Source organism: Toxorhynchites rutilus, chromosome 3 (genome assembly GCF_029784135.1).
Source record: "Toxorhynchites rutilus septentrionalis strain SRP chromosome 3, ASM2978413v1, whole genome shotgun sequence".
Taxonomy (NCBI): Eukaryota; Metazoa; Arthropoda; class Insecta; order Diptera; family Culicidae; genus Toxorhynchites; species Toxorhynchites rutilus.
Genome location: NC_073746.1, coordinates 152,286,198 through 152,302,088, shown reverse-complemented (window position 1 = coordinate 152,302,088; position 15,891 = coordinate 152,286,198). Strand labels below are relative to the sequence as shown.

The 15,891-nt window shown below is 38.0% G+C and overlaps 2 protein-coding genes across 3 annotated transcripts in view; both read left to right on the top strand.

The window, feature by feature from the left end:
* LOC129777103 (homeobox protein 5) overlaps nucleotides 1–15,891 on the top strand; it is a 399,412-nt gene that overhangs the window by 128,073 nt on the left and 255,448 nt on the right. The gene's annotated exons all lie outside the window — the stretch shown is intronic.
* Nucleotides 7,487–7,903, top strand: LOC129773578 (uncharacterized protein K02A2.6-like). Its single transcript, XM_055777206.1, has one exon. It carries the CDS (start codon nucleotides 7,487–7,489, stop codon nucleotides 7,901–7,903), a length of 417 nt encoding a protein of 138 aa, XP_055633181.1.

Below are 15,891 nucleotides of genomic sequence, written 5' to 3'. Positions count from 1 at the left end.
ATCTTCAGATTGGCCTTTTTCAAAGTTAGAATAGGATGAATTTTTAGACCAAAGCATCTGTGAAGCGAGTAGGTCTGTGAAACTAGAAAGCCCGAACGAAATGAAAATAAATACCTGATGTTATATGAATGCTTGAAACACGCAGTCCTGACCCTTACTTGATCATTTTTTAAAAAAATTATATTCTACCAAAACTCGTCATCTATCTATATATATAAAAATCTCGTGTCACGGTGTTTATTACCGAACTCCTCCGAAACGGCTCGACCGATTTTGATGAAATTATACTCAAAATACTTGGTAGGTATGAGAATAGATTGTAAACTATATATGATACCGGTAGGATACCGATAACCATACATTTAATACCGAATAGGGTGGTTCTATGCAGAAATAAAGATCTGGATATTTTTTTTCAAAAATTTGACCATACACCATGCATACATATAACCTTAAATTTTGACCCCAATTCCCTATTTTTAATTGCGATTTTATTATTTTTGTGTCAAAAATATTCTAATAATTTAACCGTTGTTCGTTTTTTCAACAGAACGAATTTATTTAAGTTGTTCCATGACTGATGGCGTAACGCCCGCTTCATTGAACATCCATCTACAAATACACAAGTAACATCAATTCATCTAAAGCAGGGAGCATCTCCGACGAGCTGGAAGCCTTTTTGAATGAGCACAATGAGTTATCGAAATTCTTCAAATCACATTTGCTCGGATTACAAAATGGCAATCACGCTATTGCCATCAACCCTGATAAAACATCAGCTGGAGAGCACGTGTGTATAGAGATGGGCGAGCGCTCACGAGCCGCTCATTTGAGCCGGTACGTCAGAAAGAGCGTACGATCCACAGTTCTTTAAAAATGAGCCGCGGCTCTCAAATGTACGGCTCTTGAATGAACCACGGTTCAAAAAAGACCCACCGTTCTTTTATGAGCCGTGGCTCTTTTTGAACCGCGGTTCATTGAGGAGCCGTTCATTTGAGAACCACGGTTCAAAAAAGAACTGCAGTTCATAAAAGAACCGTGTTACTTTTGCGAGCTGGCTTATTGATAAAGAACCGTGAATCGTACGCTTGTTCTGACGAACCGTGGCTTGCGGCAGTGCGGAAGAAATATATGTTTCCCATGCTGCTTTTCAAGCGGTTTCATTTATCTGTTTGTATGTTTGTAAATTTTGGCGGATTACATATTTTCTCGAAACCCTATCAATATGAGTATCTAATGAAAGGACTAGACTAGTAGGACACAGTTATTTATGAAAATGGAAATCCAAGATAGCGGACGTTACAAAATGGCAGACAGTTAATTTCGCCAAAACCCTGTTAATTTGGGTATCAAATAAAAGGGCTTGCCTAGTAGATCACAGTTATTTATGAAAAATGTAAATTCAAAATGGCCGCCATCCCAGATGGGCGAAATATGTATTTTTTCAAAACCCCATCAATATGGGTATCTAATGAAAGGACTTGACTAGTAGGACACAGATATTTATGTAAAATGGAAATCCAAGATGGCGACCGTTATAAAATGACAGACTACTAATTTCGTCAAAACCCCATCAATATGGGTATCAAATGGAAGGGTTTGCCTAGTAGATCACAGTTATTTATGAAAAATGTAAATCCAAAATGGCAGCCACCCCAAAATTGCGAAATATGTATTACTTTCAAAATCACCTCAATATGGGTATCTAATGAAAGGACTTGACTAGTAGAACACAGTTATTCATGAAAAATGTAAATCCAAAATGGTGACCGTTACGAAATAGCAGACTACATTTCTTCGGAAAACCCTATCATATGGGTATCAGATGAACGGGGTTGACTAGTAAATCACAGTTATTTATGATAAATCCAACCCGCATATGGGTATCGAATGAAATGATTTGACTAATATAATACAGTTAATCATGAAAATATTCCATTCGAAATATTTTAAAAACGTTTGGGATATAAAACGAGGAGAAAACTGTGTCGTTATCGAAAACTGCTATATTCTCCCGACTGATAATTCGACATGATCAACATTTTATGGATCAAGAGAAATCAGTTCTAGTGATTATAAAAAAGCTCTGTATAAATTGATTCCGGAGCTGGTAAAACGATCTACAAATCTTGAGTCAGACGAATTAGTAGCCTAACAAATACTGCTAGATCCTCGCTTCAAGCAGCAAGGTTTTGGGGATAACAGAAAGTACAACTATGCACACCAGTCGTTGATAAGGATGCTAAAAATGACATCCATAGAACACACACCTACGAAACTACCACAAATCGTTGGTGATGAAGCGCTGTCATCTGTATGGGAGGAGTTTAATGCATTGGTTGGCAATCTTCGATCCTCACATGATCCAAAAGCTGTTGCAACATCTATTGTAGATAAACATTTAGCGGAACCACATTTGCTGAGACTAAGCGACCCTTCGTTTTGGTGGAATGAAAGGAAATTTATCTCTCCGCGGCTCTATCTTTTTTTTGAAAATATTATATATTCCGGCGACTTCAGTACCATATGAGCGAGTTTTTCCGAAAGCAAGACAAGTTTGCAGTGAAAGATGTAGTAGACTTCCATCATATAACATTGGAAAGATAATGTTTATAAATAAAAAAAAAAGAATATCATTGTGATGGAAATATTTCAGAGAAAACCTTTAGTAAAGTAATATTTTTACTTTTCTCTGCACTGATTATTGTTATAAACTTTATTTTTTACGTCTTCCATTCTTTACATATCCGAATAAACCAGTTCTTGAAAAGAGCCGTCGAGCTGCTCAAATGAGCCGGCTCTTTTCATTGAGCGCACGGCTCTGAGCCGCTCACTGAAATGAACCGTTTTGCCCATCTCTACGTGTGTAGATCCAAAGCACAGGCGCTGCTGGAATCATGATAGCATGGTGACACGAGAAATTTAATGCGAAGAAAAAACAATAATCTGGAATTCATCGTTGACACACACCGTTCACACAACCCTCGCTATGTTCTTCTTCAATGGCACTAACGTTCCCAAGGTTTGCCTTCTCAACGTAGTACTACTTGCGTCATTTTTATTAGTAAATAGTTGAGATTTCTATGACGAACAATACGCCTTGAATGTATTCTGGAGTGGCAAGCTCAAGAATACGCGTGACTACAGTGCAAGTCAGAAGGGTATCTTTAACGAAAAATCTCTTGCATAAACATTAGACCAACGAGACCCCGTCACAGATACTTGATTCAGTATGAACATCATTTCTGATTTTGATTTAATATTTATGAACATGCGACGAAACAAACGGAGGGCGCGTTCAAGGTTTTTTTTTATGTTTATCATATGGTGATTTGATATGGTCAAGAAACGCCAATTCAAGATATCGTAAGCTGTGCCAACAATTTATGGTCGACATATACGCGAAGGTAGAGAGTGAACGACTGCAATTCTTACTACACAATCAACAAAAGCGGTGCGAGGAATAATACACTCACTTGCGAGACACTATCATGAGCAACGCCGACACAGCTTTAGTTATAGCCAGGCCAAAGCGCAATTCATTGTCATGACATTGCGCGTGTGTTCAAACACAAAATGAAGTTCGATCGTATTCGTCCCCACATATTGTTGGTTGTATTCTGTTGAATGGAAAAAGTGCAATTTTGCATTCTGTTCAAGCTCAAGTCCAATCGAGTTGAGCAAATGTGACAACCTTGCCACGCAATTCGACGTAAACAATATTGGTCTCCATGTTCCATTTCTATGAAGCAAAAATAGTAATGGTTTTTCGGGTGGAATAAACACGCAAAATTTAGCATTCAAACACATTCAAAACAAATTTAGCATCCAAACGAAATCGAATAATATTTTTATTCAAATTTCAACAATTTAGAATTATTTCCGGAATTATGCCGATCAGATAGAGAGTAAATTGAACCACAAATACGGATGACTTATTTTGACCATTGTTTCGCGACAAGGCGAACGAATTTAAGAGTGTAAAAGTCGATTTCGATCGAATTGTAAAATCCGATCACAAATCGGTGAAGAGTAATAAAAACATCCATGAATAAAGGAAGCAATATGGCTGTGTTTCAAACTTAGATTACCGATGTGAATACTCCTCGATTGAATGACAACGATAAAATAACGCGATTCTAAACAGGCCGATTAATCAGCTCCATTGAAGTTAGCTGGCGTATCGCTGTTTTCCAATTTATGAACGAAACCAAGCTGTTATAAACTAAGCCATGTTGAAAATCACATGCACGTATTTTCTAACAAGGAGACAGCAATAAATATTGATTTTCTATATTTCATTTTTTCTACTTTATAACAAACTTATATTACTTTTTTCAGTTGACGTTTAACTTTTAAGAGATCAAACATGTCAGTTACGTAAATGAAATACACCAAGAATCATCATATAACCTTTCGTTCAAATCATTTAATTCGTTATTTTATCGGTCACATTCGGTCATTTTAAAGATCGTTAAAATATTCAAACACACTTACAATACATTAGTGTGTTTTATTCAACACCCAAAATATTCACTAGAAATAATTTATTTGGCAGAACAACGTTTGCCTGGTTAGCTAGTTATAATATGAAATTCTTACCAAAAACAATTGTTCACGATTCTTCAATCATTTACAAAAACCATAATACTTCATTACATGGAATTCATATTTTTCTTTATTCCACCATTCCATCAAAATCCATTGCCATTTTCGTTTCACGCCAACGGAACACGAAGTTCAATTCCGTCAACGCGAATTTCTGTTGAACTAACAATGTCCACTGTGATGTCAGTGTAGATCATATGGTTGGTGTTAAGTCAGACCGGACCATGTGACATTTTTCTGATTTCAGGAAAAACGAGCTTGAAGCTATTGGTGCTATAAGGGGCTTCCGTTGAGCATTCAAAACAATTACGAGACGTTATTCCTGCTGTACGAGTGATTTTCCAAATCTGCTAGGTGTGGTATGTAGCTTACGTAATGCTTAACCAAGTGCCACCAATAACTCGAAATTTTTAATTTTGCGACTTGGTCCCCTCTGACTTAACACCGACCATATAGAAGCTTATTTTTTCCGATTTTCCCAATCTTCCTTCGAACTTTTCGCAATATTTACCATTTTGTCTCGCCATTTACGGGCACAGACGAATACAACAAAATAAAGACAGGCAATTCATTTTGAGCATGAACACGCTTGTCTGAGAATTTCCGATGCGATTAATCGCGAAATACATCTTCGGTCTGCTCTATCGTAGAGTTACTGGATGCTTTCGAAAGTTGTTCATGGATGTTTTTCGCCACTGGTTGATATAATATTTGATATATTTGATTTTCGCAATCTCGTTTCATCGAGTTGCTGAAAATAAACGCTCATAGGATCATATCACTTATCGCAGTGAATCCTGATTCTTACATTATAAACGTAGGGAAACCATACTATAGAGCAGGGGTGGCCAAACTTTTCGGCATCACGGGCGACTAATAGTTCAAATGTTGGACTGCGATCTACCAACGTTGACTGTATCATAAAGTCATTAGAAAATTATTGTAGTAGGGGAAGAGTGGTAAAGACGGACACACTAAGTAAAAGTTGATTTTTTTCGTGAATTTCACAAAAAAATATACAGCCACCTCACCACCAATTGATAGTCTAGGTCTCTTTTTATAATAAAATTTGTCTTTGAGGCAAGAATTTTGAAAAATGAATGTGTTCGGCATCTTTGAAAAAATAAGATTGAGTCGGGAAAGACGGACACTAACTGAAAATTCAAGTTTATGTACTCGATACGTTTTGGAGGTCTTCAAATATGCCTTAGAAATGATCTAACACAAAGGCTAGCCTAAAATCACCTAGAAGGACTATCTCATTTTTCTCATTTTTTCATGTTTAAAATAACTTCCGGTATACGGAATGACAAATTCGGATTACGTTTTAAAAACCGCTCTGCTGATTCATCCATGATATGTGGTTGCACTTGCAAACGTAGTTAGTGGGCATCTGTTAATAAAAGAAGGAGGAGATAAATGAATTGTTCTCAAAACGAAATGTTTGTCTTTTGTCGGTGCAGTGTCCGTCTTACCCGACTTGATTAGCATTTTATTTTCGTCAATATTTCTGGAGTAAAAATGAGAAAATTTCACCGCTGATCCGATAAACTGGAAGATAAGTGATGGCAAAACATTCACGTAACGAAAAATACCCCAAAACCTTACTCGATAACAATCAGAATATTATTTTCTGCAGACGAAAATTTACATCAAGCTGCTCTTTGCAGATTACAATATTAACAGAAAGCCAGCTAGGTGTACACAGTAAGTGTCAAAGGTATTTGTGTGGATGCTTGAATGTATGCTGGTAGCACTGCAGGGTACCGACAGCTTTATGGCATCCGCCCCAGCATATACACCCCTGTTATGGCATCTCCCCTGGCAACGCATCAACAAACGATTACGGTCGTGCGACACCAAGCTCCGTGATCGGCCTCTTTGGCTTTCAAGCATTAGCCCAGGTAAGACGTGATTCGCAGCAAAGGAGCAAAATGGTGGATTCCCGGGCTGGCGAATTACACATTGGCGATCCTGCCAGGAGGCTTGATTTTCCAGTAGCTTGACGAATCTCTTTGTTGTAGTTGTTCGGGAATCAATCATTTCGCAGTAGGGAGAATTAATTTTAACAAATATTTCAGATCGAAATATTACGGAGTAGTGATTTGAAAAGAAGTACAAGTGAAAACTGCAGCCTGCTTTTCTTTTTTGGACTACAGCAACCCACCGCGGGTTGCTATGCGGAAATCGTCCGTCGTTAGCATACAAAATGTTAGAATTGTGAAAATCGTCGCGTTTGGCCAAATTACTAGCGGATCGAGACGACCGCATTTGGCCAAATTAGTAGCGGATCGAGACGACCGCGTTTGGCCAAATTAGTAGCGGATCGAGACGACCGCACTTGGCTAAATTAGTAGCGGATCTAGACGACCTCGTTTGGCCAAATTAGTAGCGGATCGAGACGACCGCACTTGACTAAATTAGCAACGGATCGAGACGACCGCACTTGGGTAAATTAGTAGCGGATCGAGACGACCGCGTTTGGCCAAATTAGAAGCGGATCGAGACGACCGCACTTGGCTAAATTAGTAGCGGATCGAGACGACCGCGTTTGGCCAAATTAGTAGCGGATCGAAACGACCGCGTTTGGTTAAATTAGTAGCGGATCGAGACGACCGCACTTGGCCAAATTAGTAGCAGATTGAGATGACCGCGATTACTTTGAACAGTAACGGATTGAAACGACCGTGTTTGATTTAATTAGTAGCGGCACGAGACGACCACATTTTGTTCACTTTTATTTCGTTGGCGACGGTTCAGGACGACTGTGCTTGATACTCATTAGAATTACGTTTCGATTGTGTTCTAAACGCAGTGAGGTCATCCATATACGGCAAAATTCAAAGGTATTTGAGGACAACGCGTATGGTGGCCTGGCATGTCGAAGGATGCGGAGGCATGGGCGAAGTCATGTGCGGTGTGCGTAACCAACGGAAGACCCGAAAGGCCTACTCCCATGGCAAGAGTTTTCACCCCCGATTCGGTGTGGGAGACGGTCGCCGTAGACTTAAACGGGCCCTATTCGAAGTTCAATAATGTCTCAATCCTGGTAATAGTGGACTACCGGTCCAGATATCTGATTGCTAAACCGGTTAGATCCACAAATTTTGAGCATACAAGATCCGTTTTGGATAAAGTTTTCGACAGAAAAGGTTACCCGAAACACATAAAATCGGACAACGGTCCTCCTTTTAACGGGACGGATATAAAGAATATTGCCTTGAGCACGATGTTCACGCCATCTTCTCCACACCACTGTACCCACAACAAAACGGCCTGGCAGAGAGCTGCATGAAGTTGATAAATAAAGCGATGACTGCGGCGGCTTCAAATGGGACAAATTTTAAAACTGAACTGAAAGCGGCGATCCATGCCTACAACGCTGCTGCACACTCCGTCACAGGGATACCACCAGAGGAGGTAATGACGGGAAGAAGAATAAAGCGTGGACTGCCTCTCCTCTGTCGCGGAAAAGCTACGTTCTACGATAACCTACTGAATTCAAGAGATCGAGAGTCCAAAATACAAGCAAAGCGACGAAAGGACACTAAACGTGGTGCGCGTATGTGCCGGGTTGGGCCAGGAGACACAGTATCTGTGGAACGTCATGTTCGTGCGAAAGCAGAGTCTCGATTTGATCCTCGGAAGTACACAGTAATGAAAGAACGAAATGGTATGATTGTCTTATGTGACGAAAACGGACAAATTTTTAACAGACACGTATCACAGACAAAAAAGGTAAGCGATTGTAGGAAGTCAGAAGTAGTGATGAGTGCAAAGATCCACATTGCAATCAGACAGAATTCACCTGGAGAACTACGTTCATAGTGTAGAAGAGCAAACGATCAGACTGAATTGAATTAATCAAAGAAATCCTATGGAAAATAAAAATAAATCCTATGGAAAAGGAAAATATTTGTTCGATTTTGTTTATTACAAGGTATTTGTTTTCTGTGAGGGGGGGGGGGGGGGGTAATGTGTGGATGCTTGAATGTATGCTGGTAGCACTGCAGGGTACCGATAGCTTTATGGCATCTCCCCTGGCAACGCATCAACAAACGATTACGGTCGTGCGACACCAAGCTCCGTGATCGGCCTCTTTGGCTTTCAAGCATTAGCCCAGGTAAGACGTGATTCGCAGCAAAGGAGCAAAATGGTGGATTCCCGGGCTGGCGAATTATACAGTATTGATACACTGTGCTACAAGTTTGTACATCATTAAAATTCCAAATAAAAATGTTATTTATCAATTATACAGAGGTGTCCGTCTTTCCCGATTTTTCCCTTACTAGACGATAAACAAAGTTTTAACCATCCTATACTCGCTCGCCAAATCCTAACTCTTATATCGTGCACGGTGTCACAGACAGTGCGTGCCTTTGTAATTTAGCTATTGTGTATTTTCAGGCTACCAATTACCAATAAAATTATTCATAGTAAAACAAATGCAATTAAATAAAAAAAACTCTAGAAAATATTTTTCTTTAACATCATTCAGTTTTCAATAATCATTTGATTTAATTCAGCATCCTCGAAACAAAATTACTGATTCTCGGTCTGTGAGACCGTATGTTCGAGTATAGGAGGATTAATTGAAAAAAAAAATCATAGGTCATACTAATTAATAAATATTCAATGATAAATTATTCTATAAATTAAAAATAATTATCGGTTTCTAAATATCTGATAAGTAATACTTTATTTTCTGTAAAGTCTCGTCAATCAATATCGTTGATTTTTTTAATTTATGAACATATAAAGCGTTTAATTTCCATTAAAATACACCCAAGATGATTATTATATTCCTCCATTATAGGTATAAGAGGTATAAGAACTAGAGATGAATCGGGTTTTCGGTAACTATCCGGCCAATATTTACCGGATACCGGATATTAGAAAAAATCAATATTTTCTCATAAACACAAAATAAATTATATTTTTTCCTAAATCATTTTAGTTTCAACTCATAATATTATTTCATTAACAGTACATATTACTTTTATTATAAACTTTTCAAACGACCCATTTTTTACTTCGTACACCAGGCCTGCTTCACAGCCTTTCACTGTAAACTCTACTGCAAGGAACTGAAAGATAAACTCTAGCAAACTTTGCCAATTGGGGGTACTGCTTAGAGTTTAATGACCACCAAACGTAAGGAACGTGATTGCGATCGGTTCGATATGTTTTTGCAAAATAGTCGATTTAGTCAGTAATGGATTTTTTCCTATCATTTTCATTTGTCAATTCATTGAAACTGTCCTCCAAAAAGATGTCATGAGCTTCGCGTGTAAGGTTCAATTCAGTTTCGTCTCTTTTGCTTCGTTCAATTTGATTTGTACTGAAGTGAGTGTATCCGCTTTCAGATTATTATCCCTGAAGACAGTTCCAAGTTTTTTAATCTTGCATGAAAAAAAATATTTATGTGTTCTCTTTATTTGAATTCGTAGTACTTACTCTTACTCGACTAGTATTGAAATTATTTCAATATATCCACCAAAATTTCATCATTGTTATAAAATCCTGAACAGAAATAACTGTATTAGAAATGCAACAAGCAAACCAAACAGCTCGAAAAATTATGCCGACAGCTTTCTACCGACTGTAGAATTTCATAATAGGGCTCAATATTTAATATTAGAAATTTCTAATTTCTCATTCGTCACTGTTGTTCTATTCATGTTTTCGCTTAACAGTCGATTATGTTCTATTCATAAATAAGTAATTAAATAAATAAAATCAATGTTTAATCTATTGCGTTTGAAGCTGACACTATCTTAGACCAGCTGGTGGGCGCCTAGACCGCGGACTACAGTTTGGCCATCTCTGCTATAGAGGCATTCCCTATAGTAAGTACGTGGTCGGCATTTTTATAGACTGCTCATAGCTCGAATCACCGTTCAGTGTTTTCTTTGTGCAATTTAGTTGGTTTAGGACAATCACGAAGAGCGACTTCGAAGTGTACAATCTATCCAAGCACCAGTTTATCTCCGTTGGAACATTTTTTTTGCTTCCAACAGAGGGCAACCTCAATTTTACTTAAAACAATATTCTATTGAGTAATGTAGTCACAATAATTCTAGAGACAATATTACGTATTCGTATTGACGTATTGACATTTGACCTTACACGGCCACAACGGAAAGTCTTGTGGAAAAAAATAGTTCTGAAAATAATTGATAAATCAACTTCTTCGGCTTGGTAAACAGTTGAATAAAACACGTTCTGGCTGGAGCGAATCATAAACACACGCGTTGCATTTTTGTTTAGGTTGTGACAGCGAAATTGAAACTAGTTTGCTGCTGCCGATGTTGTCGTTGTTGATATTGCTGCTTCGTTACCGCTCCTGTTGCTGATGTTGGACTTGAGTACTCTGTTTCTTTGGGTGCTAACTACTTCACGGTTGGAAAATGACTGATCGCCTGTAGAGGTTTTAAGCTTTTTCAGTTCATTCGCCTCCAGCCTGGGAAAAGGCCAATTGGGAAAACTTAACATAAACTCCCGGCCTTGAAAAAGGGCATTATGGACGCCCTCGCTGATAAATCGTGAATGTGATTGCCTCGCTGTAAGGCAGCTATTTTTATACATACTGACAGACAGGAGAACCACACAAGGGTGGAGCTTGTGATGCAATGTTTCGCTGCATTTACATTTGATTCGTAGTGATATATAAAAACTGTACCGGGTTATTGATAGCAGAAAGTAAATAACGTACTCCAAGGTGTGGTAAGCATAATTCTGCACGTACGCACCTTCAAAATAAGAGATGTTCAAGTTTTGACGAAGGACTATGTCTTTGATATTTATATAGGTGGTCACGCAACGAAATTGAAAATGAAGCATATAACGAAAAATTAAAGAATTTCAAATGCATATTACGCAAAATCATTATTGTGATATATGCTATGATATACACCACCAGATGGGAAATTTATTCAACATTTTTGCTCAGAACACCAACGAATAAAGAAGGTATGTTTTTTCGATTTGATTTACTGCTTTCATTCCCAGACCGCACCTTGAATACTTGTTTTCTGTGATAGCAAGTATTCAGACATTTTTGCACACAGTTCGGGCGTTAGTTTGCATGGTCTGGTTTCGTTTTTCAGAATTCGTATTCGTATTTCGAATTCTTCTCCACTTAACGATAGTAGGCAATTATCAGTAAGCAGACTCAATTGACGTTTTCATGAAGTATAAATAGCAAATGCAATTGGGAATAGAAAGTGCGGTCGTATCTCCGATAGCACCCTTTTTTCTTTATCTTTTGTGCGGCCCGTGACCCCATGACTAACACGTGTTAGTGACCGCTCTCAATAAAAGGTTGAGTACCGCAGGTCTGAGCAAATCAGACTTAAGTTTAAAAAATGCACTGATGACTATTGGTCCCATTTAGCCAAAATCAATGAAAAAAGGATACAAAGCGAACCAATCAATTTGTAATTCTGTAGGAACGATTTTATTAATGGTGTTTTTGTGCACGTTTTTTAACATCGTTATAAAATAACAAGAGAATGTCGAATTATGTTTATGAGGCAATATCCAATAGATTTATGTCAATAATTGACTATCGAAAATAAACAGTGTTAATACTTATGAATTCCCTCTTACAACCCGATTGCAGGATAGCAATTCACATAACAAACGACTCTTTTCACAGCCACCACTTGGAGCATTAAAAGTGATATTTTCGTGAACTTTTGAAATATTAAAAGAACTCAACACAAATCAATTGTATCTAACAATCACAGTCCTACGTCAAGCTCCCGTCCCCTCACCTAGGTACATACCTTTCTGTTTTTTCCTAATGTACGATTTGAAGAAATGCATTAAGTTTGAAGCTGCGGTTGCATTGGATGCAACTTTGGACGAAAATGAGGCTCTCTTCCTAAGAACTCGCCTGCTTCGATCAAACAAAATAATTTTGTTTTCGTCAATTATCGTAAAATTGAATTTTGTAATGCACTCGAACTCAATGTAACCGCCGTCCGATCGTACGGACAGACAAGATTGTCCTTCTAGCCAGGGTCAGCTGCGGAGCGCTTGGTGCTTGGTACCGTTTTGTCTCCTATTCCGAACAGTCTCAAATTCCGAAAACTTTATTTTTAAATATAAATTTACTAAACTTTTATGTTATAAATAATTGGATAATGAAAACACAGACATTCATTGAGGTACAGGCTTCATTTTGACATCATTTACAGGTATCAATATAGCCTATAATTTATAATGTTAGACATTTGCAAAAAAGTGACAGTCAAAACCAATGATTAAATGTTTGCGTTGGCAAGTTCCGTAAAAAACAAGCATCGTTCATTTTTCAGTTTTTGCAGTTGTTTCAACTATTTTGATTGCTGTTTTCATGTTGAGTGCTAGAGAATGTAAAAACCTACAAGAACTATGTGGAAAAATTATATTTTATGCAGAATATTCATTAAAATTAATATTGAAGTAGTGTTCGGAATATGAATCAAATTTCTACGCATAATTCAAATTCCGAACACTTCATTTTCAAATGTAAATTTACTGAACTTTAATGTTATAAATAATCAAAAGCGTGAAATTCTTTGGGTTATAACCTTCATTTTAACATTAATTACAGGTATCAATACAGCCTATAATTTATAATACTGAGCATTTGCAAAAAAAGACAGTCAGAACCAATGATCGAATGTTTGCGTTATCAAATTCTGTAAAAAACAAGCATCACTAATTTTTCAGGTTTTGTAGTTTTTTAAAACTATTTTGTTTATTGTTTTCATGTTAAGTGCTAGAATTTGTACGAGTCTACAATAAAATGATGAAAAAAAGTTATTTTATGCAGAAATCTTCATTCAAAATAGTGACTTCATTTTAACATCATTTACAGGTATCGATACCGATATAGCACCCTTGGTCCCGAAACTATGTAAACTATGAGAAACAAATACAATCAATATCTACGAAAGCAAAATCCTATTTTTTTCGCGAGTATGACATTTTTCCAAAAAACTGATTGCTAGCTAGCTAGCTGATGACTTTAATTTAATAAATCGATCATGTGAATTGGTCCAGTAGTTCAAAAGTTATGATTTAAAATAAAATGCATTTTTGCTGTTCGGAATTTGAGACAAAAATTTTCGGAAATGGTGTTCGGAATTTGAGACAAAAGTGATTAAACATATTCTTAGTTTTACACCATGAATATGTATTTGTAAATTAATTTTATCGTAGTTAAATGAAAAAGAGGACCTTATTGTATAAAAAAATACCATTTTGAGCAATGAGACGCTGTTCAATGGCCATCAAAGCTTAAGTGTTCGGAATTTGAGACAAAACGGAACTTGACAAAACCATACTCCCACTTTGAATAAATATTTGTAAATTTTTCCAGCGATGTTTGTGGAAAACAACACGGTGTACCATTTTTTTTGTACTGACCAGGGCTCGGCATAGTCATAGTCAACTGACTATCTGACTGACTATATCCGTATTCAGTTGGAAATGACTTTTTACTTCTTCACGCAGTTTCTCCGCCAAAACGACTAAACAGTCAGTCGAGCGTTTAGTCACTTTCCCCCTCTGCGACTCGACTATCTCATTTCATTCTTCCCAGTCAAATAGTCTTCATTGCATTTTGAAGTGACTTCCCCCTAAACGAATTCGTTCCTCTCTCTCCCATGTATCATGTATGCATGCATCGATGTTTGAGTTCAACGTGGTTTGACATACGCTACAGGTGAGATAGATTTTTTTTTGTGTCGTACACGAAAATCACTCACACGTATATAATAGCGTGCAGTGTGTGTGCGCTATTTTGCACGCATACTTGATGAATGTCTAAGTTTGTTGTCACGATGGGTAGACAATAACCTTCCATTGATGGAGTAACTACTTTTTTGCATCAGAAACCAGTTTTCGTTCCTCTTTATATGGACCTAAAAATAAGATTGCGCACGCAGGTAACAATTTCGTTCCTAGGGGGGTAGAAATGTGGGTTGAAGTCAGTTGAATGAAGAGGTAGATTTGTATTCATTAGTCGCGTCAGTTAGAATAACCTATGACTGGACTAGTTCATCAGTCATCCTCGCTAGTGAATTCATTTTCTAGTCAATTAATTTTTGTTGACGGCGACTGACGAAGCAGTTCTAGTCGAAGCGAAGCTACTGTCGGTCTTCATTTTTCACCTTCGAAGATTTCGGGCCCTGGTACTGACTTTAAAAAGTTCCCCATCGAGAAAAGGATCTGATAGCTTCTGATTTATGTTATTCAAATGTTGACTTCCACACTTTCCGCGACACCATTCCTAAGTTGGGGACCTCATTCGAGGTCGAATATCCATTTTTGGTAAGCATCCCAATTTCTCCGATTTCGGTTGGATTTAATGTCCTCTTAAACAATTTCAATAAATCTTATCCACGCGTACATCTCACAAATCCATACCAGCGCTAACAACGTCAACAATAAAGATAATGGTAATAACAATAATTGCCGCCGGTTTGGATGTTCGGTTGGAGGGTAATCACCGCCTCTGGATTCTCGCCTGAAACTGAGATCCAAATCCAAACTGAACAGTCAATATGTTCGCGATCCGGACTGGCCCGAATGAGCGAATGGATGATTGGTGACGTGACGCGTGCAGTCCCCGGCGGCTAAGCGTAATTCCTTATTTATCAACAACTTTTTTTTTATATTCTGTTCCTTCTCGTTCAATCGTTTACGCGAGTGTACTTCTGCACAAGTGTGCGAAGGGAACCGCGGAGCACTGAACAAGTGTTTGTACCAGATGCAGAAGATCGTGTTGTTGCGTTCAATAGAACCACTCAAAGCTCAAGCAGAACACAACAGGAAAAGGTTTTTGAATCGATGGACCTGACACCTACGACCGGATTTGTGATTGCTGTGGGTCGGAAATGACAGGAAGGGTTCAACACATTGTTCATAGGTTGATCGAGAATATTAATGGCGATTGGGATTTATGTTCTTGCGTAAGCAGAATACTTCCTTAGCGCAGGTATTTCAGTTTCCGATTTGCGACCAATTGTCCGCGATGAGAATGTAAGCGAGAGTGACTAAAGAGTCGTCTTTATGTGCACTTCAACGCCAACGATAAAGCACGTTGGTAAAGGGAAAGGGCTCTTCAGCGGGTGGTTGTCCGCCATGAGTCAAAATGTCATGTGCTTTCAACTGAATCGCGTGCGTTGCCTTTGTGTGGGTGCAGGTAGTGGCTGTCGGATCGGAATATCATTCCTTTGATGGTCACAGTAGCGAACCTCGTGAGTAGAATTACAATCATTGGCACAA

Excerpts from the sequence above, each read along its gene's own strand:
- LOC129773578 (XM_055777206.1), top strand. The coding sequence starts at position 7,487 with ATGTCGAAGGATGCGGAGGCATGGGCGAAGTCATGTGCGGTGTGCGTA.